At 44.3% G+C, this 25,438-nt stretch overlaps 2 protein-coding genes and 3 long non-coding RNA genes across 8 annotated transcripts in view; 2 read left to right on the forward strand and 3 right to left on the reverse strand.

The window, feature by feature from the left end:
• The first annotated feature begins 13,785 nt into the window (after positions 1-13,785).
• LOC125519213 lies at positions 13,786-14,465 on the forward strand. The gene is made up of 3 exons (XR_007288209.1): positions 13,786-13,862; positions 13,946-14,014; positions 14,102-14,465. It is a non-coding gene; the product is annotated as an uncharacterized LOC125519213 (long non-coding RNA).
• Positions 14,466-14,728: 263 nt separating this feature from the next.
• On the forward strand, positions 14,729-20,373 carry LOC125523817. 3 transcript variants are annotated; one of them, XM_048688887.1, is made up of 17 exons: positions 14,729-14,827; positions 14,936-15,707; positions 15,809-15,953; positions 16,032-16,175; positions 16,273-16,519; positions 16,766-16,858; positions 16,961-17,053; positions 17,148-17,231; positions 17,329-17,457; positions 17,551-17,676; positions 17,760-17,904; positions 17,995-18,190; positions 18,283-18,381; positions 18,458-18,711; positions 18,795-18,870; positions 18,970-19,824; positions 19,903-20,373. In XM_048688887.1, the coding sequence occupies exons 2-16, from the start codon at positions 15,661-15,663 to the stop codon at positions 19,075-19,077; spliced, it is 1,986 nt and encodes a 661-aa protein (XP_048544844.1). In that variant the 5' UTR covers positions 14,729-14,827; positions 14,936-15,660; the 3' UTR covers positions 19,078-19,824; positions 19,903-20,373. The 3 variants fall into 3 exon arrangements, with proteins under 3 accessions (XP_048544844.1, XP_048544846.1, XP_048544845.1); XM_048688889.1 differs by having other exon boundaries at positions 17,554-17,676; XM_048688888.1 differs by having other exon boundaries at positions 16,964-17,053.
• Positions 20,374-20,433: 60 nt separating this feature from the next.
• Positions 20,434-21,592, reverse strand: LOC125523819. Its single transcript, XR_007290437.1, has 5 exons — positions 21,397-21,592; positions 21,219-21,317; positions 20,892-21,148; positions 20,711-20,779; positions 20,434-20,638 (listed from the first exon to the last, which is right to left on the reverse strand). It is a non-coding gene; the product is annotated as an uncharacterized LOC125523819 (long non-coding RNA).
• A 106-nt stretch (positions 21,593-21,698) lies between these two features.
• On the reverse strand, positions 21,699-24,227 carry LOC125523818. 2 transcript variants are annotated; one of them, XR_007290435.1, is made up of 6 exons: positions 24,038-24,227; positions 23,169-23,948; positions 22,902-23,040; positions 22,625-22,807; positions 22,227-22,522; positions 21,699-22,138 (listed from the first exon to the last, which is right to left on the reverse strand). It is a non-coding gene; the product is annotated as an uncharacterized LOC125523818 (long non-coding RNA). The 2 variants fall into 2 exon arrangements; XR_007290434.1 differs by having other exon boundaries at positions 22,902-23,044.
• Positions 24,228-24,616: 389 nt separating this feature from the next.
• Positions 24,617-25,438, reverse strand: part of LOC125519319 — a 4,087-nt gene continuing 3,265 nt past the window's right edge. Inside the window, exon 6 of the mRNA XM_048684164.1 lies at positions 24,617-24,624. Coding sequence (XP_048540121.1) covers positions 24,617-24,624 — 8 coding nt within the window. The remainder of the gene's footprint in view (positions 24,625-25,438) is intronic.

Genomic DNA, 25,438 nt, shown 5'->3' on the forward strand with positions numbered 1-25,438 from the left:
CCACAGACATCACCATTCACTAATAATTCCCATTGGGAGATCAAACTATGCATCCAACAAGCTACAACAACAGGGAATGCATAAAAATTTATGACCCGAGATGACGAATCAACTGGGTACATCTCAGTTTGAACAACCACGGCGAGACAACAACCGCATACTAATGCGGCGAATCAAATCTGCACGCAGGAGCAGCGCCGTTCGTGGCATCCACATGAGGTCGCGCAACATCAAGAACATGGCGCATGACAGCAACAGACCTAGAGATCTAGGACGGAGGGAGGGGGGAGCTTACACTTGCGGATGCGGCCGGGTAGAGGTGGAAGCTGCGGCGGCCGCAACGGATGCAGAATTGAAGAGGGTCCTCATGTAGCAGTAGCCGCAGCAGCATGAAGAATTGAAGACCGACCAATAGAGCCTGCAATGCAAACAGAGAGGCATGAGGAAAATGAATCCAATCACATCAAATCAAATCGAGCTGCTGCACCTTGACCTTGAGGAAAACAAACCTCATCTCATGTCATCTCAGGGAAGAATAAGAAGAAAAATATATGGCTGCTGCTCCATGACCATGACCTTGAATTGTTGCTGCTGCACCAGATCGAGGAAGAAGAAGACCTGCAAAAAAAGCAATAACTAGCAATGCACAAGCATGAATTCATGGAAGGACGGATGCAAGGCCAAACATCCAGCATACTATTTCTTAATGCCCCAACTACTTAAAAAACCATGGTAGTTCTAACCATATTAAATTAAAGGACAAAGTGAAGTCATGATATTGAGAGTTCTATCTTATAAAGCTTTCTGTTTAGCATATCCTAAATCACAGTCTATCTACCAATATATGAACTCTTTAGTTTTCAGAACCGAGGCTCACATATTTGGGCTGATTTGTACACTGTAATTTCAGTAATTTTTTTACTTGAGACAAACTAAATGCTAACATCGGTGACAACAAGACTTGAACAGAAATAGCTATTGAAGAAACACGTTTATAAGATAGAATGAAAAATGATTTACACCACAACATATAGTTCACATGTACTGGAGCTAGAGACTACACAACACACATAATCACACATATGCAAACAGGGTACTACTCCATGGTTCAGGTTACACTAATAAACAAAATTATACAAGCGACTAGACTAGTATCACAGATCTACAGAGTAGTACTAAACAACTAAAAATAAGTAGTAGAAGTAACTAGTACAGGGAGCAAGTACTCCTTTCATTTACTTTAAACTGAGACAACTGAAAAGGAGTACTCCTTTCATTTAATTTACTTTAAACTGAGATGAGACTACTAAAAAGGAGTACTCGTCTCTTGCGAAGTTGATGTAAATGAAATCCAGGAGTATGTGAGAATATGGCCATCTTTATTTCTTTCTGTAAGCTTTATCTTCAGTGCCCTGTAATCACCAAAAGGCAATATCAGAAATTATCTGGTAGGCTAATAATATCAGAAAGCTTGGCGGCGACTGCACATTCCTGCAGTGTTCGGTCTTCCAGGCCTTCTTGTTGTCGCCGATACTGCACGAACATTAAGTAACAAACTGGTCAGCATACAGAGAGTATAAATTTGACCTTGTAAATGAAATGTTCTGACATCAAATAGCTCCATTCTACAAGTACACAGACCCTGGACTAACAGTCTTAAACACAACACTATCCAGATTAAACAAAACCAGCGCCAGTCTACACTGTTATGGTCTCGAGCTCATTGATAAATTACTATCCACACATGAGCCAAAGACATGCACATCTCGGACAAGAGGAAACTAAAGTTCAACATAAGCTCATCAGTTAAGCACTTGAGCCAAAAAAAGAAACGTTGAAGCCGTCAGACCAAAATACTAAAAAAAACTGCACGTTTAATCAGCTAAGCGTACAACAGGTTCAGGAGAAGCACATGACACCACAACAAGCACATCTACAGGCAGCAGCTATTGGATATGATGCTCTAAGCCGGCACCATCGCACAAACATTGGCAGCAGCTTAGCATATATAGCAGGAGCGGTGTCTGCTGACCTACTGCCGATCCTCGTCGCGCTTGTCCAACCACATCTCCTAACTCCGGCCAATGCTCCACCCTCGCGTTCGGGGTACCTGCAGAGAGACACAGAAATTAAGAGAGAAATCTGAAGGGGGTAGGGGGAGAGGCATGAGGGGGAGGCTCACCATGGTCGGGATCTCGGGAGGACGGCGCCGCGGCGGCCGCAGAGGGGAAGGTTGCGCCGGTGGTGGAGCGCAAGCAGTGGCAGCGCATCAACACCCACCTCGCCACGCTGCGCAGCCTCCTCCCGTCGGCCTCCCAGGTGAGGTCGGCGAGGTGGTGCGGCACGTGCGGGTGCTGCGGGAAGATGCGTACGGCTGTGTGGTGGCGGACGTGGCCGTGCCGGGGGAGAGCGACGAGGTGGGAGTGGAGGAGGAGCGCTGGGACGCCAAGCACGTCAGGGCGTCGGTGTGCTGCGCCAACCGCCCGAGGCTCATGTCTGAGCTGGGGCGCGCCGTGCACTCCGTCAGCGCTAGGGCAGTCCGCGTGGAGATCGCCACCATCGGCGGGAGGACGCGGACGAGGTGGGCGTGGAGGAGGAGCAGCGAAGCGACCGGAGCAGCCGACGGCTGCCTGATCGGGGGACGGTTAGGCGGAAATCCTAACCCTGGCAGAGAAGAAGTAGGGGGATGCCATGGTCGCGCCATGAAGACGAGATGAGGAGGGTGACGGAGACGAGTTCGTCGGTGGGTGGGGGCAGCGGTGGTGGATGGGGTTGGTGGCGGCGGTGGTGGATCAGGATGGTGGCGACGGTGGTGGATAGTAGGGTAGGCGGGGGTGGATAGATGGTGGCGGAGACGAGGGAGAGTAGGCGGGGCGGCCTCGATCCGATCTGGAGAAAGAAAGGGTGGGTAGGTAGGTGGATTAGGGTTTTGGTATTTCAGAAGATCCACCATTGGATGGGTGCATGGTGGACGGCTTAGATCGTGTCCAGCTTGGTAATCCGCGTGGAGGTGGTTCCTCGCTTCTCATTGGCCGGCTGTCTCGCGCTCGAATATCCAAAATTTGGACACAAAAATCTCCGGGTTTTTTAAATGCCTACAAATCTGTGTTGCAAATTTGGATCACGCCATTTTCCAAAAGGCGGCTGATAGGTGCCGGTCAATCGGCCTAAATTTCGGTCGATCACCTCGTGATCCTACGACTTTTTCATCTCTAACCATTTGATTCACCTCCCACGTTATAATTTCTTCCCCATCTTCCTTGTTCTCTCTCAGATAGAACACATCGTTGACCCTCCCGTCGTTGCGCTGTCGCGCACAACCGCAGTTTACCGCCTCACTGCCGACATCACCCCTACGTGCTTTAGTTGTAGCATTCGCTAGTTCTAGCACCTCCTCGAGATGAAAAACCTTCGCATTGTGTCATCATATGTGACAAGAAAGAAGCGGTGCGTATTGGAATGACAAACAATGTTGCCTAAGGAAGTTTTCATTTTCTTTTGACGAAAAAATCATTTTCCATTTTTTGAGTGCCCAAAATGAGTTTTTTTTAATAATCTACCAAATAATTGTTGTAAAATTGGACCAAATTAATTTTCTAAAATATTAGGACATATTTAATGCACAATTAACCAAATGGTTGGGTGTCTAAAGCTTTGGTCCACCTCTCGTGAAAAAGACAAATTTCTGCCGATTCAGCTGGAAGCAGGTCAAATTTAAACTGCAGCTGCCTCATAGTTTGATCTTTATTTTTCCCAAAAATCATTTTTAGGTATAAAAATATCTATTTAATTAGGGAAACACCAAAAATTTTCCAAGATTCAACCACTAGCTAGGAACGGTCATGCCCGCCGTTTTGACCGCATTTTGAAACGGGCATAAAAAATTCAAAAAAAATCAAAAAATTGGAAAATCTTCGCATTGTGTCGTTATATGTGATCAAGTTACCAAGAAAAATAATAAATTTGTTATACGGCAATTATTTTAAAAAAGTGTTCTCAGAAATGAGCTATCATGTGTGAAGATTCATGGCTTTCAAGCCAAATGATCAATCTTATGGCCATATTCATGGCATAGTTTGTTCAAATGAACTCATATCGTGCACAAGGGTGCATCTTGGAATGACAAACAATGATGCCTAAGGAAGTTTTCATTTTCTTGGCACGGAAAATTCATTTTCCATTTTTTCGAGTGCCCAAAATGAGTTTTTTTGTGAAAGACCTACCATATATTTGTTGCAAAATTGGACCTAATCAATTTTATAAAATACTAGGCCATATTTAATGCACAATTGACAAAATGGTTGGGTGTCAAAAGTTTTGATCCACCTCTGGTGAAAAAGACAAATTCCCGCCGATTCAGTAGGAAGCGGGTCAAATTTGAACTGTAGCTACCTCGTAGTTTGCTCTTTATTTTTTCCAAAAATGATTTCTAGGTACATAAATATCTATTTAATCATATAAACACCAAAAAAATTCCAAGATTCAACCACTAGCTAGGAACGGTCATTCCCGCTGTTTTGACCGCATTTTGAAACGGGCATAAAAAATTCAAAAAAATCAAATAATTGGGAAACCTTCGCATTGTGTCATTATATGTGGCCAAGTTCCCAGGAAAAATAACAAACTTGCAATACGACAATTATTTTAAAAAAGTGTTCTAAGAAACGAGCTATCACATGTGAAGATTCATGGCTATCAAGCCAAATGATCAATCTTATGGCCACATTCTTGGTATAGTTTGTTCAAATGATCTCATATTGTGCAAAAGGGTGCATCTTGGAATGACAAACAATGTTTCCTAAGGAAGTTTTCATTTCCTGTGCACGAAAAAACCATTTTCCATTTTTCGATTGCCCCAAATGAGGTTTTTTTGTGAAGGACCTACCAAATAATTGTTGCAAAATTGGACCAAATCATTTTTCTAAAATACTAGGCAATATTTAATGCACAATTGACCAAATTGTTGGGTGTAAAAATTTTTGATCCACCTCTCGTGAAAAAGACAAATTTCCGTCTATTCAGCTGGAAGCGGGTCAAATTTGAATTGTAGCTGCCTTGTAGTTTGCTCTTTATTTTTTCCAAAAATCATTTCTAGGTACATAAGTATCTATTTAATCATATAAACACCAAAAAAATTCCAAGATTCAACCACTAGCTAGGAACGATCATTCCCGCCGTTTTGACCGTATTTTGAAACGGGCATAAAAAATTCAAAAAAATCAAATAATTGGGAAACCTTCGCATTGTGTCATTATATGTGGCCAAGTTCCCAGGAAAAATAACAAACTTGCAATATGGCAATTATTTTAAAAAAAGTGTTCTCAGAAATGAGCTATCATGCGTGAAGATTCATGGCTTTCAAGCCAAATGATCAATCTTATGACCACATTCTTGGCATAGTTTGTTCAAATGATCTCATATTGTGCACAAGGGTGCATCTTGGAATTCCAAACAATGTTGCCTAAGGGAGTTTTCATTTTCTTTGCACGGAAAATACATTTTCCATTTTTTGAGTGCCCGAAATGAGTTTTCTTGTGAAGGACCTACCATATATTTGTTGCAAAATTGGACCAAATAAATTTTCTAAAATACTAGGCCATATTTAATGCACAATTGACAAAATGGTTGGGTGTCAAAAGTTTTGATCCACCTCTGGTGAAAAAGACAAATTCCCGCCGATTCAGTAGGAAGCGGGTCAAATTTGAACTGCAGCTGCCTCATAGTTTACTATTTATTTTTTCCTAAAATCATTTATAGTTACATAAGTACCTATTTAATCATAAATACATGGTTTGGTGGTGATACGTCGAGGTTTGGGCGGTGGCCGAGGCCCCCAACTCTAGAGCGCGTAAACTCGCATGCCCGCCGCGTGGTCACTGCGTGACCGTGGCGTTGCCATGTGTTCTGGGCAGCCTAGGCATGTCTAGTGGGTTGGGCACTCCCCAGGTAGGTGCTAGAAAGAAAATTACAACATAAGATTCTCACGAGGAGACCGATCGATGCTCAAACATGAATTAGCAGCCAAGTGTTTGATTAGCGGTACGGAAAATGTACATGGCTAATGGGCATGAGTTTTGGCTGAGGATGATCAGTTACTAAGAAGACTGTCTTCACAAATTTTCAGCTCAAAAGGAGGAGCCTAGGTGGTACTTGCTTTGCAAACTACCACACTGGACATAAATACGAATGTTGAAGCTCGGCTCAAAATAATGAATGGATTGAGATGGCATTTGGTGGAGGATGTTTATTTAGGCATAGGAAAGCACTATAGAAAATGGATACTATTTGGACATGCCAAAGTGGTACTTCCTTCACAAACTATTGTTCTGAACAGAATAGGAAAATGAATATTTTTGAATTATTTTTGAACTAGGCAAGGAAGGTTTTTACATATTTGACGAAGATATGACCCAAAAAAAATTATGAGATTTTTTTAGGAATTTTGAGAATGACAGAAATATAGGTTGCTTCACAACCTGGGGCAAAAACTGCCACATGGACATGACACATAGGCAAAACTGATGAGGTGGCGCCTAGTCATAGCAACCCACCATAATTTACAAGGCTATGACCATCTATATTGGTCGTTAACAACTAGAAATAAGGCAACGGACTAGCGCTATTTGCTTTATGACCATTTCATGTAAGGAAATTACGACCTTTCTGATCAAAATGGTCGCAATGGTTTAGGGTTTGGAGCCCCCCAAACAGCTTTTGACCAATTGGTCTGAAATGGTCATAGATCTATGACCATTTCTTCCAGGGTCACTGACAGAAGGTCACTAGTTGACATATTTATTGTAGTGTGTAAAAAAATATTTCTGTAATTCAAAAATAGTTCATACCACTCAAAAAAATTAAGTTATATTTTTAAAGAATCACGTGATTCAAAGGAATGTTTTTTGACATTAAAATATGCAATGCGTAAAAATGTTTACATGTTATAAGTAGTTACATCACTGCAATCTTCATCATTGCTCCGAGCGATTTTCAATTTCAATTCGGGTTCTGTGTTATACACATAACGGTGGCTCGGTAAGTTAGAAATATTCTAAGCAGGTTCTGGGGCGAATTCTCCATCAAATGAAGTACATCACCGCTTAAGAAGCGACAAAGGACTGTGTTTGGATCAAAGATTACCTTTCGGAATTTAGTATGGTTTCAAGATGGTACCGCTTATGCCGCACAGTGTGAGAAAGCAAAGGTCATACCAGTGATTCAAACAAATACAAAAGCCAATTCAACACAATTTTGAATGTTGTGAATGTGTTGGACAGACCCAACTAAATTATATACTAATGTTTCATTTTTATAAGAGAAATTTCAAAATTTTATTGTGATAATGTATAGCTTCATTTTGCACTCACAATATTACTCAAGGCACTGAGATTGAATGAACTTTAATCGTAGCGCCGTTTTAAAAATTAAGCTACATCTACTTGCTGCTGAACTCCTAAACAATATTAACTGAATATATTTGGGTAGATAAATTCCAGAGATTGAAAAATTTCTATTTCCTATAATATGTTATCTTACTGGTAAATTTAATAGCTGATGCGATCTATTACTAGCTTCTCCAAATGAGTGGAAGATTTTGGTCAAGATAAGTAAATGAAGACTCCACTGTTAACAGTATTATAATTGCTTACTATTTGATTATTTTCTGAGCGGGAAAAGTTCACACAATCTGAATATGGAGAGACATAACTTTGTTTTTCTTGTTTTATTGTAGAAAATGGATCAATCACCTCACGTGTAGTGTAGTTCTGCACAATATTATTTTACCAAGAAGGCGTAGAGATATTTTTGCCCTATTGCAATGCACGGGTAAATTTACTAGTTAATGTAAACTGTATTTGCCTATTTATATTGAATTTTTTTACTTAAAAACCTATTTTGCCACTAAATTTATGTCAATTTGTCTTGACACGTCACTTGGTAATATATTAAATAGTAAACTTTAGGTATAACTAGCAGAACTAAAAATATAATTAAACTCTTATGTAATTAACTTACATACTCTTTATGTTGCCACTGTATTTATCCATAGAAAATATCCTTTGTCTAAATTGTTGTTCTATTTTATCACAAATTTTTATTTAATGATATAGTTTGAATGGTTTCAGGAAAAAAATCTATTACAATATATTTTGCCATATATTTAATCAAACGAAAGTATCTCAATTCTTCACAAATAAGTTATTTCTCTTGATGTATTACATTGAATTTGTATCTATCCTTGTATATTGTTAAATATCTACAGAAATTGGTAGAATCTTCTGAAGCGTATAAATTTTATAGGCTGTCTTTCATTTTCTTTCTGGCATATAACTAATATTTTGTTGGCAAAAGCAACTAACTAGGGAGTGCGGATTTTCAGAGGCCGAGCCACAGGCAGGCCGGTATCGTGGACGTTGGTTTGGGCCTTGGGATATGCACCCCCGTCAGTGTGTGGCAGGCCTATTGAGTGAAATACAGCCCACGATACGGCTAGCGGATTCTAGGCGTATTGTGTGCGGCCCATCGAAACTAACTGTGCCCCCGTGTCATTTGCTTGGACCAAGGTCAGGGCCCATGACCAGTCGTTCGAAACAGCACATGTGCGAGAATCTTCTCCAACACACCCTCTCGCACGCCTGGGCTGCGTTGGATAAACGAGAGCCACACAGCGGGTCGTCTCTCCCGTTCCAATCTGCATCGGTTCGTCGAGCAGCGACGGCGGTGTTGTTCTCTCGCCGGCCGGATGTCTACCAATGGCGTCAAGATTAACGGGTACGTTTTGTTCCCCCCTCCGGCGAACAGCCATTGGTAGAAACTGGCACTGATTTTAGGTATTCCTAACTGATTTGCGGCTCCGTCGATTCACAGGATGTGTGCTGCGCCCGGGGCGATGAGCAGTTCTTTCTTCCCAGTGGAGTCACAGGATTCCATGAGCGTCCCAAACGGCGCTGTCTGTGGCGCCGGCTGTGCGCGGCCGCCTGTGGATGCAGGGGTGGGCGAGGTGTGCTCTGAAGCCACCAGCGGCTGGACACGCAGGTCAGTCAAAATCAATCGCCTCTGTTTCTTTTTTGTCTGTTGTTCTGCAATCTTAAATCTGGACCATTTCTATGTTATTAGGCATAGAAACGTGCTGATTGGTGTATGCGTGGTATATGTTGTTGTTTGGGTTCACTAACGAGGCACATTATATTCGGATGTAGCGGCGAAGCAGTTTATTTCCATATTTGTTAGGTTCCCAGGCACTTAAAATTTTGGCAGTGAGCTATGGGGTTTACTGTTGCTGAAGTTCATGAAGCATTAGAATTTGATTCAGGCTGTCCTGGACGGGTTGTTTAGTTTGAGAGAGTCTGTACTGCTGATGTGTTCTCAATGCATTTTTTCTTGGTTGGATTGCATAGTTGATTATATTTATGTGGATGCCAGTTGATTAGTCTACATGATGCCGGGAGTTGTTTTTGTTGATTTTTGAGAAACTGTGAACTGCCCGTGCCGGATATGATACGCACGTTTGTTAATGTGTGTCGTGTCCCGCCGGCTCTTCGTGTGACTATTAGTGTACTTTCAAAAATAACAAGGTACTCATTAATTGTTTCGTTTGTGTCATCTCATCCTAAGATGCTTATGCAGGGTCAGGGTTGGAAAAGCTCCCGAGGAGAGGGAGATGAATCCGAACAGGATCTCAGCTCTGGAATTGTCTGTCCGTGCTTATGCAGAGAAGAGGGATGGAATGGTTGTGTACCCAAGTATTGGGACAAGTTTTGACTCGTTGGATGAAGCTTATGAATTCTATAATCTGTATTCGTGGGAGTGCGGGTTTGGTGTTAGACTTGCCAAGAGCAGATTGAATGTTGAAAGGAAGAGATGCATGCAAGAGATTGTGTGCGCTTGTGCGGTATGTTAATTGAACAATTGGCAAATTTATTCGCATCCTAAGCTGTCTGATTGTTCTGTCATTGTGGATCCTGTGCGACTGACGGCATTTCTTCTTGTCGTTTTATCTTTGCAGGGGAAACCGTTGAGGGAAAACAGCCGCTCGACCAGGTGTGGATGCAATGCCATGATTAGGCTGCTGCGGTCAAACGACAAGGGCTGGTATATAGCAGAACACAAGGATGATCATAACCACCCGTTGACGTTGACCTGTGGCCAGAAAATGCATTGGAAGTCGCATAAGCATATAGACAGATACACAAAAGATCTAGTCAAACAGCTGAGAGACAACAATGTGGGGCTGGGGAAAGTGTTCAGCATTGTTGGAAGTTTTTTCAGGACAGTGGATAAAGTACCATTTACCAAGAGGTCTTTGAAGACTCTTTGCCGAAAGTTGAATAGAGAACAGTCTGACATGGATGCAGTCAAGACGATGGCGATTCTAGCTGAAATGTAAGGTAACGATCCTGACTTCAATTACACGGTGCAAGTGGATGGGGAGAGCAGGGTAAAGACACTAATGTGGGTAACAAGCAGAGGTTTTGACCAGTACAGGTGTTTTGGAGATGCAATCACATTTGATACAACTTACCGTACTAATCTTTATGACATGCTGTTTGGGTTGTTTGTTGGTGTAAACAACCACTTCCAAAGCATAATTTTTGGTGGTGCCATGATGAGGGATGAGAAGGAGGACACGTTCAAGTGGATTTTTAAAGAGTTCATCCATATGGTGGGCGGGAAACACCCACAGACAATCCTAACTGGTTAGTATCCCTCTCGAGCTCTTTTTTTTCCACTGGATACATGCAGCTGTTTTTGTTGTATAGATAGAAGAGTTCTAACCAACTGATTGTGGGTTCGACTGTAACAATGCAGATCAAGCACGTGCGATGGAGCTGGCTATCGAGGCTGAACTACCAAACACAGTACACCGTTGGTGCAAGTGGCATGTTCTGAAGAAAGCAAAGGAGTCGATGGGTGTGTTGTGGAGCAAGAACAGTGACTTCAAGATGGAGTTCCACAAGCTAGTCCATCACATGATCACAGAGGAAGAATTTGAAGCTGGTTGGCAGCAGATGCTGGAAAGGTACTCCCTGAAGAAGCATCCATTCTTGACGCAGATATATGAGGTGCGCCATAAGTGGGCAAAGCCATATTTTAGAGGAGTGTTTTGTGCGAAAATGACTAGCACACAGCGGAGTGAGAGTGCAAATCACATGTTGAAAGGTTACGTGCCGCCATGGTGTCCTATGCACCTATTTTTGAAACAATTTGAGAAACTCCAGTTTAACAGGGAGTCGGAGCAGAGCTTCCAGGAGAAGAGAACACTGCTGGTAATTGTTCCATTTGCAAATGCTACAGATTTTGTGCATGTTCTGGCTCATGATAAAGATTTTGCCAATTACTTATATGTGGTGTGTTTGTTTTGCAGATTGGTGTGTCGCTTAAAAATAACCTGCCATTAGAGAGGCATGCTAGCAAGGTGTACACGAGAGCTATGTTTGAGAAGTTCGGTGAAGAGTTGTATAAGTGTGGTGCACATGTATTGGATGAGATTGTACCAAGAAAGGTTTACAGATCAACACATGTAGATGCAGCAGCAAGAGAGAAATGGAGTAAGGTTGAGTTCACAATCGAAGTGGATGATGAAGAGAGTTTTTTCAGTTGTGAGTGCGGCATGTTTGAACACACTGGGTTGGTTTGTTGCCATGCATTGCAGGTCAACATTTTCACCTGATTCGTACTCGGTTTGTTCACGATGAACAGATGATAGGGGAATGAAAATAATTTGTTGTTTGCTATGCAGGTTATGGTCCACTTCCTCCTGTCGAAGATACCAGAGAAGCATATAATGAAACGCTGGACAAGAGATGCAAATGATGTTCTCCCTGCACATTTGGTCCGATACCAGAAAGACAGAGGGCCTCCTTCCAGTGATACATTCAGACATCACACAATGTACACGAAGGCACTAGAGTGTGTGCTGCTTGGCGATAGCAATGTTAAGTGTTATGATGTTTTTATGACCATGATGAAGGAGGTCCAAGCCACTCTGTTACCATTGAGCGCCGAAAAGGACGGGATGGGGCTAGCAGAAAGGGAGCACCAAAATCAGGTTTTAGTTGAGGAGCACCCAGGGGAGCTTCAGGTAGAAGGTGGCAGCACAAGGCCTGCTTGTGATGGTGAAACAAGTTGTTCAGGGATCATTGGGTAGCAGAATAAACGCCCGAGAGGGAGACCGGCAACTAGCCGAGACAAAGCTCCGTATGAGGAACAGTTGAAGAGATCAAGGTTGTGTACTATCTGCAGGGGCAAGGGCACAAGTGCACCACTTGCCCTGAGAGAGGCGACGTGCCGAAAATGCCAAGGAAATCGCCGAAGTGTACAAATTGTGGTGTGCTTGGGCATCGTCGCAATGCTTGTGGCATGGAGAAGTCTGGACCTTTTGAACCCAAGTTTCTCTGAGGAACTTAATATGTTGGCTGTGTGGAAACTGTTTTCATTATCAGGGATGACTTATTATAAATTTATGATGGGATCGTTGACATCCTGTTGACAATTTAGAATTTGTTTTAATGCTTCAAAGGTTTGTTTCATTCGAGGCACTGATTTTTTTCGTGTTTGTGTTGGTTTCATCTGAGACAGTGTTTTGTTTGCATGGGTGTGCTGGGGACTGTGTTGGAACGTTCACCAGGATGATGTTTAGATGAGCTTGCATTTTCGTTGGCTTCGATTGTGACCGTTGCATCAAATGTGTGTCAAACGGTCCAGCCTGGCCTAAAAAAGCAAATCCAAGAACTCTGATCTCGCAAATCTATGGCTCTCATGTGTACATGACGATGAATCCTGACAGGTAGGCAAAGGGACGTGCGACGGTGAACGACGAGTTGACAGGGCCACGATCATAGCTTTGACTAGGCCCATTCACTACCTCACGGGTGAGCACACCTGGTCTGACGGAGACAGATGTGCCTGGCGAATGGTACATGCATTGAATGGCCGCGCCCTCTCTCGATTGGTGAATTGGTAACTACAAGAACAGGTATGGCATGAGATGAAATTTGGTTGGCCGTGGCATCAGGCTATGTTTTCCGTTAGAAAAAAGAAAATCGCCAGAGATGGATATTTGCTCCGCACGCGATTATTTGTTTTATGCGGAAAAATAGATAAAAAAAGTTGACCAATTTTTTTTGGGGTGAGTCACTGATTGTTGTGTTGTGCCTGTGCCTTGCTCGGCTAGATGGCCTGTTCTCATGGATGGCATGGGGGCGTTGGGGGAGGGGAGCGTTGCCCATGCTTAGGCGATGCATGCCATTGGCTGTGCGAGTTGACAGGTGATGGAAACACTGCTCCCAAAAACTTTTAACGGTGGGCATGATGACGCTCCTTTTCGTGCTGCGAAAGGCCGGGCAGTTGGTGACAAGATGTGTGCACAGATACATTGTGCCGTCCATCTGTTCCCGGTATAAATGCGCACAGAGAGCCATGGGAAATAGGTGAGAGAAAGGCTAGGCGTCGCCTGTGCGCTTCCCATCCACATAATTCAAATTTCCAACCTCGGCTACCATCCCACCATGTTGGTTTGAATTTTGAATGTGCTTGCTCGGGAGGGAAAACGAAAATTTTCGCTGTCTATATATGGACGTGGCGCGGGGGAGTGGAAATAGATCCAAACAAGAGTAGAGATGGCGGCAAGCAGCACAGTTTCACCAGCTTCAGAGCTGACCGAAACATCTGGCTCCACCTTGACACTAGGCGGGGTGCAGGTTAGTAACTTCACTTGGGAGTTAACCATGTCCATCGATTCATCTACTGCGCAAAGCTTACATTTGATCATGCATGTCGCGCAGGTGGTTACTGAAGCTGTAGGGCTGGATGCTCTCGTTTTCCCTGATCCTTCATCTGTAGTTGACAGTCTGGTCGATGAGGTCTTTGCTTCTACCATAATTTCGAGTGATTTAGCATTGTTTTCACCTGACTAAAAACAAAATGTTTACATTGACACACGTAGGCTAGTGTGATGGCGCAAGGCGCGGGGGCCGAAGAAGAGGTTGTTTCCGGTGGTGCATCATTTGAAAATGTGAGTTTTGATTAGCTTTTCGTACCGGTATTGTGCAAACATGTGCATGTGTTCTAATCCATGAGGATCAAAAAAAATTGTTCGCAGGCTGATCCGGACACGGAGATCCCGCAGTGGTGGTTGGAGGAAGAGACAACGGATTTTGACCCTTGCATGGCGCATGCGGGGGCGGTGGGTGCATGCAAGCTGTTGGATGGGGATCACATGTCAGGAACGTGGGATGCTGAAGCTGGGTGTGAGGAAGATGACGCTGAGAGCCCTCCATGCAAGCATCCAAGGATATGATATTTTCAACGACATAATGTATTAGGTTGATGCATGCTAGTGTTTGAGGCCGTGTGTGTTGCTTAGAATGTCAACTAAACGTACTTCAAGGTGTTAGTGGTGTTGTTCGCCACGTGCATTTTTCAGTTTCATTCTCACTATGTGTGTGTGTTGCTAAAATGGAAAAAGTCTGGCCATTGAGTATTATTTAAATTTGCATGTGAGTTACTGGTTAAACTTGCGGGATGGAACATTTGCGTGCAAATTGTTTTGTTTATTCGTAGATGTGTATGTTACCCTGAATTAAACGAATTGAGTGGTGTTGTGCGACTTGCTAACCAAAACGAGATAAAAGAGCGAGGGAGGTGTGATGCCTATCATAGGCGTACGTGGACCATTTTATAACCACTTGTCCAGGGTGTGGAGGTGAGCACATTGTCGCCCTGTACCGGCACATGTGTATATAACGTGCTCCCTGTACCCAAGACTACAGCACAGAGACAAGGCACCACTCCATCTGGCGTTCGGACGGGAGGAGAGGAACCAAAGGTTTGTAATAGTCCTTCCATGGCTTCTCGGTTTTCTTCTTTCTTCCGCGGATCCATTCTCTCAAGTTTCTCACTTGCTCCACTTTCTTCGTTGTGTGAGATTATGCAGTTTGCTGCTGGAGATGGGGAGTCGGGCCAAGCTCTCCTCGCCTCCTGTTGTGCCAGATGGAGCTTCTTCCTCGACCATGCAGGCCGCCAAGAAGATGCCCACACTGAACACGGCGTACAATGCCGGGCTGCTCCATTCCATCGCCGGAGAATGGAATCCAAACATCAAAGGTGTGTTTTCCGGGGTAGGGATGGAAGAAATGTGCAAGATAAAGGATATGGGGAACAACAACCGTATCTTTAGCATGTCCCTCTTAGCTAGGATCGATCCCAAAACCATGAAGATGGACATGGGACATGGAAATTACATTGAGGTGAACTCTAGGGAGGTAGCAAAGTTCTTAGGGTTGAATCCATGTGGTAGGAAGATAGATATCCCGGGCGGCGCTTGCTTAGCAGACCGAGAACGGTTGCTAGAGAACTTGCATGCGATCTTAGAGACAAACATGGCTCGCACTTGTAAGATTCCTGTGGTTAGAGTTAAGAAAATCATCCAGAACGCAAGCAAGGAGGCCATGGTAGGAGCAGAGAAAGAAAAGATGATGGTGGCGTGTACAATCATAGCCGCATCCTCGTTTCTCCTACCTAGGGGAGCACACCCAAAAATTGCCAATGAACTACTGCCCGTTCTAGCTGAGCCAAATCAAATCTCCGACTATGATTTCTGCGACTACGTCGTGGAGGGTCTAAGAGAGGGTGCGGCCAAGCTGAGGGAAGATCTACGACATGAGCCAGCTCAGCTTAGTCTGCAGGGGTGCCTTGTTGTCCCACAGGTTAGCAATAATGCTTATTGGTTTACCACTTCCAAAATCATTGTGTTGTGCAATCAAGCTTCTGACTGCATTTTTTGTTTTTTGTTTTCAAATGAACGTAGATCATTTGAATGCGATTATCATGAGCACGGGATGGAGGGACGCGAGCTGCTGCCATTCCCTCGGCTAGCATCGTACTCGGATATGATGTTGAAACTGCAGATCAAAAAGCATGCAGCAAGGAATGGTGTGGATGCTGGGTTTGAGGTACATTTCTTCTTCTTTAATGCAAGTTCAATAAATACAGTATAGTTGCTAAGATCCAGTTCGATTGTTCCCTTACAGGCTGCGGATGTTCCCAGATCGTCGGCATTTAATGTTGCTTCTGCTAGCCCGGCTCAAGCCCAAGCCTGGACCACGCCGAGTCCTAGTGTGCATGACGCTACCCCTGGATTTGGTGTGGCCCATGAGCCAGCGATAAGTCAAGAGGTTAGCCATCTACACTTGTTCCCTTTGTGGTCAAACTTGCTGTTTTGTCCTCAACTATTAACTACTTGTGTTGTCTTCTTGTTGTCTCATGTTGTAGGTTCTTGACGCCATGAAGGAAGCAATGCAACATCGCCTGAAGCAACGTGAGGATGAATTCCTCAAGATGGTTGAGGAGACACAGGCCAAAGTGTTTGAAGAAATCAGGAACAAGGTGGATGCTAAACGGCACAGAGACCTCGAGGACACTCTTGGTGATTTCATGGGGCGTGTGAAGAAACAAGCTCCAATGGCGGCAGCATTTCCTAACATGAGCAAGACCTCGCATCGTCCCAGGACGATGACAGGTAATCTTCTATCTCTATGGATCCAGAAAAGTAATTACCTTTTGTGTACGTGTGCGTGGGGGAGAGCATGCATGCATGCGCGAGCGCTAGGCACCGGTTTGTTTGATCCTGCATGCATGCAATGCATGGGCCATACATGCATGCGATGCGTGGGGCATGGAAGCGTGGGCGTGTTCGGGTGTCTTGATGTGGCCCTTGATTACCATGGCCCGAACAAAGTTGATTTGGATCTCGTTTATTTCTTAGTTGTTGCCCAAGATCTGGCTGAAACTTCACGCGAAGCTGCGAGGTCTCTGATGTCAGTGGTTGTTGCTAACAAGGAGACACGTGTCCAACCAGGTGTGTACTACCACTTTAAAAGAAAAGAACCAAAAAAATTGTTCAGAAAATCGTTCGTGGGCCACCAAAAAAGCTGATCTCCGTTTTGTTGCATGTGTTTAGCAGAATCTCATGGTCTGGCTGCTGCAACCAGAGGGGTGCAAGGACCTCACCTGAATGCATGCCCTGGGGTGCTTGTGGGTTTGCTTGGCAAAGGTAATAACGGCGACTGACGATTTTGAAGTTGACTTGGTTATGTGAGGTGGTTATATGTTAGACTAATTCAAGCATGCCTTGTTTTTTTATGTAGAAACTGCTGTCCAGGAGCCTGTTGATGAACCAGAGGACAAGCCTATGATTGTGGATCGCAAAGGCAAGGGGCCGGCTATTGACGGTAAGTGACGCTATCCTTAACATGGATACAAAAATGAATCAATGATATACAGTTTGCATGTGCTCACATCATTGCCTTGCCAAACCTTGCAAAACAGTGGTCTACCGCAGGTGCAGTAGACAGACAACCATGCATGAGGTGCTTGGCGTGGCAGGTTCTTCCTCTAGAGATCATGTGCATGTCCATCATCCGGTGGTTGCGTCCGTAGACACTGATATGACTGAAGGTAATGATGTTAAATTGATGAGTTAAATGAATGTCGCTCGCAAAATTACATTGTTCTTATAATGAGAACTTGGTCATTTTTTGTTCTGTGCAGCAGTTGTGCCGGATGCTTTGCAGATGCAAAATGATGGGCTTGCAGGAATTGCCACGACCACACCAATAGGGAACAGGAGGTTGGCACTGCCTGGTAATGGGGAACAAACCAACCCGGTCCCTCTTGGTTAGTACAAAAAGACATGGTTCACTTATTCAAGCAAAATGCAAGTCAGGTAGCTAATCGTGTCCCCGCTGACGTGCTTGCAGCGGTTGTTCCTGCTTTGCCACCTGCACGTGATTACGGCTACTCTCCATTTGAGCTGGATCTACAACATTTTTTCTACCCTAACCAAGTATGCCTGGATTTGTACGAGAGCGTTGAACTTCTCAGTCGGGCTTCTGAGCTCAGCAGGTGGGTTTGTTTCCAATGCTTGCACTGTGCATGTGGACAGAGCGGATTTGACTCATGCTAACAGTGGAATTAATTGTTGTCCCTAAACAGGACTTGGTTCGAGCATCACACCCCCACGGTGCTACAGATAGATGGGCATAAGATGAAGTACCAATTCAGTTTGCATGGTGAGATGATGTACAATGGCCTTGACGCCTGGGTGCGTGGTTGGAACGACAGGGAGAGGAGCATGATGCAGAGAGTTGATATCCCAAACTGGAGAGGATTGCTACCACATGATGATGTGGTAAGTTCATCATGTGCAGGAAAATGATTTTGAAAAAGGGTGTGAATGGTGATTCAAACTGATAGATCTGCGTGCGTGTATTTTGTTTGCAGCTCCGCATTGAAAATATTGATACTGACAACGCCCGTGTTGTGCTCATTGCGATGCTTTCGACGCCCAAGCTTGGTTTCCCACTCTGCATGTGTCGTCTGGTACGTTCAATACTACTAGCAGCTGCATTTCTTCTTTATGGCTGGGACACTGAAAACTACCTGCATTTGATTGCAGCTCTTGTTCCCTCTGTGGCTTGCTAACGACTGGTCCCTATACGCCTTCGACATGGAGCTGACCAGGGTCACGGTGATGGACCCATTGTACACGCAGGTGGGGTCACCAGTGTACAAGAGGAAGCACGGGGCGACCGTGCGCATGCTGCTTAAAGGGCTCAAAATCCTGGGGACCATCCTGTTTGGCGGTTGGGAGATGGATATCTCCAAATGGACTGTTCGGTACAACATTGATATGCACATAGCTTGTGGTAGGTGTGTGCAAGTATACATCATTCCGCGCTCTTATATTGCTAAGTGGGCTGCTTTAAATCTTCCTCTTATATTGTGATCTGCAGCGGTGAATCGCCTGGCTACATTGCGCACTATGCGGACAACTTCAATGCTTACGAGCTGGAGGAAGCCGTTCCTGAAGTAAGCACCAACCTACATGATCTTGGTTCCTCCATGAATTAGTACTCATAATGAAAGTAATGATCAACTTAACGTTTTGTTCATGTGTGTTGGAAAAAGGTTGGTCTTCCCCTGCGTCGGAAAAGGATGCTCTATGAGACAATTGCCTGCTCGGGTAACACTGCTCCTCACCCAGGATTCATGGAGGAAGTGGAGGTGGAGGAGTAGAACACTGGACTCCATGTTGTCGACATGTCACCCTTTTGGAGCTGCTGCGTGCAAGGACATGTTTGATTACATCCGGTGAGGATGGAAGTTGTACTTTTTTTGTAGCTGTCTTGTTGACAGTTCTGTAAGCCCATTGTGTGATGGGCTTTGCAATGTGCTATGTGTTAAACCTATGTGGTGCTTGTCTAAGTATTTTGGCATGGAACTGTACCAGCCATTGAAACCTATGACTAATCAATGTTTGTTTCTATGGATGGTGTATGCCGGAACTTATCATGGTTGAACTTGTGCTGTTTTCAAGTGTTAAGTTTACTCCCATAAAATCACTGTGGATGGCTCTGGAAGCAGCTCCCTTGGCACGTGACGGGTCTGCCATGCAGGTGAATTCAAAAACACTTGTGACCTGTGAGAGCCGTTGCCCACCACTGCTTCCGAAAGGTGACCGTTGGTGGGAGCCCTTGGCTATATATACACCACGTCGGCTAAACTACGTTGGGCTTCACTCCAGCAGCATCAAAACTTCCCAAACACATGTCGTCCTCTTTCTCTTCGAGCTCAAGGTCTGCTTGTTCATCCCAGAGGCGTTGGGCTGCCACAAGCAGGTCGCTGGTGCCGTACAGGGTAGGTCCTCTTGACTACGAACCAGCGACGCCATGCTGGTGCAAGAAGAGACCCAAGGCCGCCATGTGGATCTCCTAGAGCGATGATAACCCTGGAAGAAGATACAAGACATGCGCCAAGTCGCGGGTATGTGTTCTACTAAAACTAGTTGGCTGGTCTATGATTCCTACATTCTGAAGTTATTTTGTGGTCAAATCCCGTCAGACTGGAGGCTGTGAAATGTACGTGTGGCATGACGATCGTATTGAGGATCCGTTCCTCAAACAACTCCTCATTGATCTCCGCGACAGGGTGCGTCACTTAGAGAGGATCAACTCAGAGTTACGAGATGCAGCAAGTGTGGTGGCACAACACCGCTCTACCCAGCTAGAACTACCTCCTGCTCCTATAGACAATTTAGCTATGAATCAAGGACCTGGCTATGTCAAGGGTTTGCACTGTTCATGCTGCTGGCAGCATTTTGTTGCAAGTGCTTCTTCGGTTAGGAGCAGTGAACTTTTAACTGCATCCACAAAAAAGCTTGTGTTCTAGATGTGATAGTTGTAACCCTAGCAGTCCATCAGCTGTTGTTGAGTACTTGCCTTTGTTTTTGTCCTAGCAGTTGAACTTGTACCTCTGAATGTATGTGGTAAACTAGTGTGAACTAGTTGCATATGAAATTTGGTTTCTATCAGATGTGCTAGAAATTTGCACTCGACACACATAAGTAGTAACCGATCGTCAGGCATAGTTTTGTGCTGGGTGGCCAGTGAAATGGTTGTAATCTCTAGTTATAATACAATCTAGTTGGGAAGAAATTTCCGGTAGTTAGAACGGTATTCTAAAGAGTAGTGAATGATACATTGACCGCTTCAAGGGCGTCGTTTGCTACTGGAGTTTGGTTGCCTTGCATCCTCATTAGTTCGTAGATCATTAGGCTGCTGTGTGATGCAAGTGTGTCCTGCAGCAAAAGATGGTGCGGATTAGCAAAAAAATGCATTTTCCATGGGAGTATGATGCTAGACCGACATACTTTGTTTAGTGGTATCTGTAGCTTATCGCCATCATAATTCCATGCAAAGAAGGTGGCACACAACCCAGTCTGATCTCCGCATTTGGGTGGATTCAAAAAAGCCAAAGGGACAAGTTGAAACAATGCGAGTAATATGTGAACTAATTACAAAGGGCGAGTGGTCGATGGGCCAAAAGCATACTTCTCAATCTTTTCCCTCATTATGATCGGAAAAGTGCGCCCCCAGTGGCTTGATTCACAATGCCAAGAGCTGAAGAAATTCTAGAGGCATGTGAACAACGCGACATGGAGTTTGTTGCTAACAAATTCATGCATGCTGACTCGACGGTTGCTATAGCCAAACGGGCCAACTGCTGGGTCTAATACAATTATTCTTTTGCGCAACATATCAAAAGCATAGACAGTCCAACCATCAGGCAGTATCGTCGGGATGTACCACTGCATATGGATAGGCATCTCAGTGATTGGCATTGCAAACTTAAACAATACTTCTAATAACACGACCTACCATTCGGCACGAAGCTGGGTTGCAGGATGCTGTTCCTTCTTGGAAGCTGGCCCTGATTGATTGTACGGTCATTGGGTCGGCGTTCGATAAAACAGTTGTCTACAAAAATGCGGTTCAGGGGGGTTTTCATCAAAGCAACCAAATGGGTGAATTATAGGGGGATGCTGGGAACACTCACGGCAAAGTCGGGCTCGACGAATTTCCTCCATATCTGTCCAGTACTGTCCTTTGAGAAAAACAAATCAACTTGCCCAAGCCTACGAAAAATAGTTGTAGCCATCTCATGGGTCATTGCATCGTTAGATGCAAGCTGACGCTGGATTTCAACACCCTCTAATGTTACGAGTCTTGGCTTAGGATGCACGATCCATTTCCTGCAGTGGGTTCATTGGGGAAATGCAGTTACTAAGTGAGAAGATGAAAAATGATGGTGAGTATTCAGTAAAAAAATTATTGCACAGGGGGGGGGCGATCTTGCCTCTCAAGGTTTAACATCGAGGTTGCACTCATCTAGTCTTTTATGGCCCTGAGTATAGTTGGGTTTGGTGGCACTGGGACTGATCCGGCGACCCAAGGATCTCTTCCAAATTTGCATTGAGGGAGATCGATCTTCAAATGTGCTCCATCGGTGGTTGATCCAAACAATATGAATCCGGGTGCTGGACGTATCTCAGCATAGTAAGTAACCAAGATGGCTGTAAGGTCATCATAAAAAGCAGCAATTTTGCTCGCAAATTCCTTGACAATTGCATCCTGGGATATGGGGATTTGATTGAGTGGTTCTTGCCCACATGTTGGTGTTGCGGCGAGGGCGGTCTCTGTCTCTCGTGAACATGTTTTCTTTGTTGTGCCCGACTGTATGCTTGATGATAAACTGCCATCCCTTTTCCTAGACACGGAACTATTGACAGACAGGCAACCTGCAAAAATGGATAATGGGTAGTGTCAGATTGGGTCATCGTGTATATGCATTCAAATTTCATAACGTAAACACGATGGATCGTTTACCTCCAGGGTTGCCTGGTGCTGGTAGTCGGGGTCCAATCTTGCTGGCTAACGGCGTGCAGAATTGAGTTTGATCTGTTGATACATGAGGGGGGGTCGCAAGTATTTGTTCCTTCATTTTCCAAGATGCATTTTTTGTTGCCATGTGCCTTACAACAAGTGCAACTCTCTGCTAAGCATGACATAAGCTTGTCTGTGAAATTAAACATATTGGACTGGAACGCTTGACGCATTTCTGATATGTTTTCTAGGCCGCGAGCATTCTGCTCCTGTAGAAGTATACCAAGCTTCTGCGCTGACTGGATAATCAAAATATAAAAGTTGGGTTAGTTGCGAGGGAAAACAATATGATGCTGAAAAAAATGATTGAATGCCTCCTTGACTGAATATAAGTGACTTACTATACTTGGGTAGCGTGTTCGTATGTAATTTGAAAACTCCTACGGACCATTTTTGGCATAACTACTTCGCAACATCAGCGTGCATGTGGCGTTTCCCCTCTTGGGAGCCGGTGCCGGCTTTGCTGTGGGACATTCCTTAGAAGGGAAGCCAATTAGATTGCTCACTGACAGCTCGGTCCATACCTGTTGAGTTGCAAATATGGTCATTGCATGTCATGAATGAAAATGATTGCATTACCAATCAGTAATATATTTTAGCACTGGGGGGCGGGGGTACCGTTGCACCGTGGAAGGAAACTTCACCTGCACCAACATTGACTGTAATTTTTTCCACCATCTTCTTCATCGCATCATAGTTGTACAGACCTATCCGCGGTGTTACACCTCGCAACATGTTTAGAACGCCTAGATCAAGACTATCTAGTACGTAAAGTTGTGATAAAAAGCCCATTAGCCAAAACAAATGATCATATGAATCTGAATAACATCAAAAAGTACGGGAAAAAGTTATTCATGAAGATCCCTAAAACAGAGTGAAAAATACCTGCAGGAACAGATGACAGCCAACTATGTGGACAGTTGGGTTTCTCTTGGACACATCTGCTTTGAACTTCCTCACAGCTTGGAACAGATGCTTCAGTACATATCCTCCCCAATTCCAATCCTTTATCTTGCTGATATCATTCAGTGCAGCCCAAAAGTCTATCGATATATAATCGTGCTTAGCAGTAGGAGCAAGTACATGACCGACTACAAAAATAACAAATGCAATCTTGAAACAGTCCTTCTCTATCTGTGTGGATGATTCTGTGATGGCTCGATTTAAGTACGCCTCAGCCGCTTTAAGACTGTGCGTGCCTCTTTCGCTAAATGATGCAGCCACACGCGTGTACTCAATACATGCTTCTGACGGCTCCACGCCTTCACCTTCTATGACCGTATTACCACATGGGATGCCAAAAACATAATTAAAGAGTTTAATCTACATCAACCCTATCCATTAGGTAAGCGTTGTACTTAAGGCTGATCTTCTGCCATGATTTGAGCTCTAGCATTCCATCGAATCCGGTTTCCTTGATTAACTGTCGCTTAAACTCACTAAACTGGCCTATGACCGAACCAACTTTGAGCAAAGATAGCCTGGACGTAAAGCACGGCGTGCCTGGCAAACCTGATGAACCACCGGATCCATCACAGTCGCTATTCCAATCTTTAGGTGACTGCTCGCTGTTCTCTACTCGATTGATAACCATAGCTGCTTGAATCCCACTAAATAAATCGAACATCTTCACCGTCTAGAACTAAGGCCCCTTGATTAGAAATCCTATAGTATGAGAGCAAGATCTAAGAACAGTGAGGAGCGAGCATTACGACCGAACATGTAAATGCTGGAGGTGTGGTTGTGGTGAGTACCTCTTGCTTAGGCCTGCCCCGGCTGACTGACGGAGGAGGGTAAGCCTAGCCGCCGTCGACCAGCTCCACGGCGAGCGGGCTGTTCGTCCGCCTTTGCTCCGTCTGGTGGATTCTCCTTGGGCGGCGAAGAATAGAGACACAGGTCTGCCTTGACTCTGCCTGAGGTGGGTGGGGCGAGGTAGATGACAGTGGGGAGGGGTGAAAAGGTGTAGTAAATTGCGTGACGGGACGTCTCGGGGGAAAGCGACCCGGCCTGGACGGATGGGTGTTGTTCCACGAAACATGCACCTCGCGTTTATCCATCTCACTAATTGAGTTATTTGGGTTAAAGTAAACATATCAGCGTGATGCCGATAATTTTTCTGTGTGCATAAAAAACACTGATAAATCCTGACTAATGTGGGTGAACCTGAACTACGACGTCTCGCTAATTAATCCTGACTACGACAAGCCTTGCAAAACTTGTTCCACTTTATCTAACTTGATAGGTACATGAAAAATGTCGTGCCATGATGGCAGGTAATTTTTGTGAATACATAATTATATGGTAATCTAATACTGTCGATGTGTCAAACAACCTCATTGACCTGTGAGAAAAAAATGTGGGCGAACCCTAAACCTCCAGATTTCACAAGAGAACCAAGCACATCAAGAGACGCTTCAATTCCATCCGGGATCTAGTCCAGGTGGGAGACATAGAGATTTGCAAGATACATACGGATCTGAATGTTGCAGACCCGTTGACTAAGCCTCTTCCACGAGCAAAACATGATCAGCACCAAGGCTCCATGGGTGTTAGAATCATTATCGTGTAATCTAGATTATTGACTCTAGTGCAAGTGGGAGACTAAAGGAAATATGCCCTAGAGGCAATAATAAAGTTATTATTTATTTCCTTATATATCATGATAAAAGTTTATTATTCATGCTAGAATTGTATTAACTGGAAACATGATACATGTGTGAATACATAGACAAACAGAGTGTCACTAGTATGCCTCTACTAGACTAGCTTGTTAATCAAAGATGGTTATGTTTCCTAACCATGGACAAAGAGTTGTCATTTGATTAACAGGAACACATCATTAGTTGAATGATCTGATTGACATGACCCATTCCATTAGCTTAGCACCCGATCGTTTAGTATGTTGCTATTGCTTTCTTCATGACTTATACATGTTCCTATGACTATGAGATTATGCAACTCCCGTTTGCCAGAGGAACACTTTGTGTGCTACCAAACATCACAACGTAACTGGGTGATTATAAAGGAGCTCTACAGGTGTCTCCAAAGGTACATGTTGGGTTGGCGTATTTTGAGATTAGGATTTGTCACTCCGATTGTCGGAGAGGTATCTCTGGGCCCTCTTGGTAATACACATCACTTAAGCCTTGCAAGCA

Source organism: Triticum urartu, chromosome 7 (genome assembly GCF_003073215.2).
Source record: "Triticum urartu cultivar G1812 chromosome 7, Tu2.1, whole genome shotgun sequence".
In the NCBI taxonomy this organism is placed as follows: domain Eukaryota; kingdom Viridiplantae; phylum Streptophyta; class Magnoliopsida; order Poales; family Poaceae; genus Triticum; species Triticum urartu.

Coding starts and splice junctions, on each gene's coding strand:
- LOC125523817 (XM_048688887.1), top strand. CDS start 15,661: ATGAGCCAGCTCAGCTTAGTCTGCAGGGGTGCCTTGTTGTCCCACAG. Junction 17,232..17,328: donor CAAGGGGCCGGCTATTGACG/GTAAGTGACGCT, acceptor CTTGCAAAACAG/TGGTCTACCGCAGGTGCAGT. Junction 18,871..18,969: donor TGGAGGAAGCCGTTCCTGAA/GTAAGCACCAAC, acceptor TGTTGGAAAAAG/GTTGGTCTTCCCCTGCGTCG.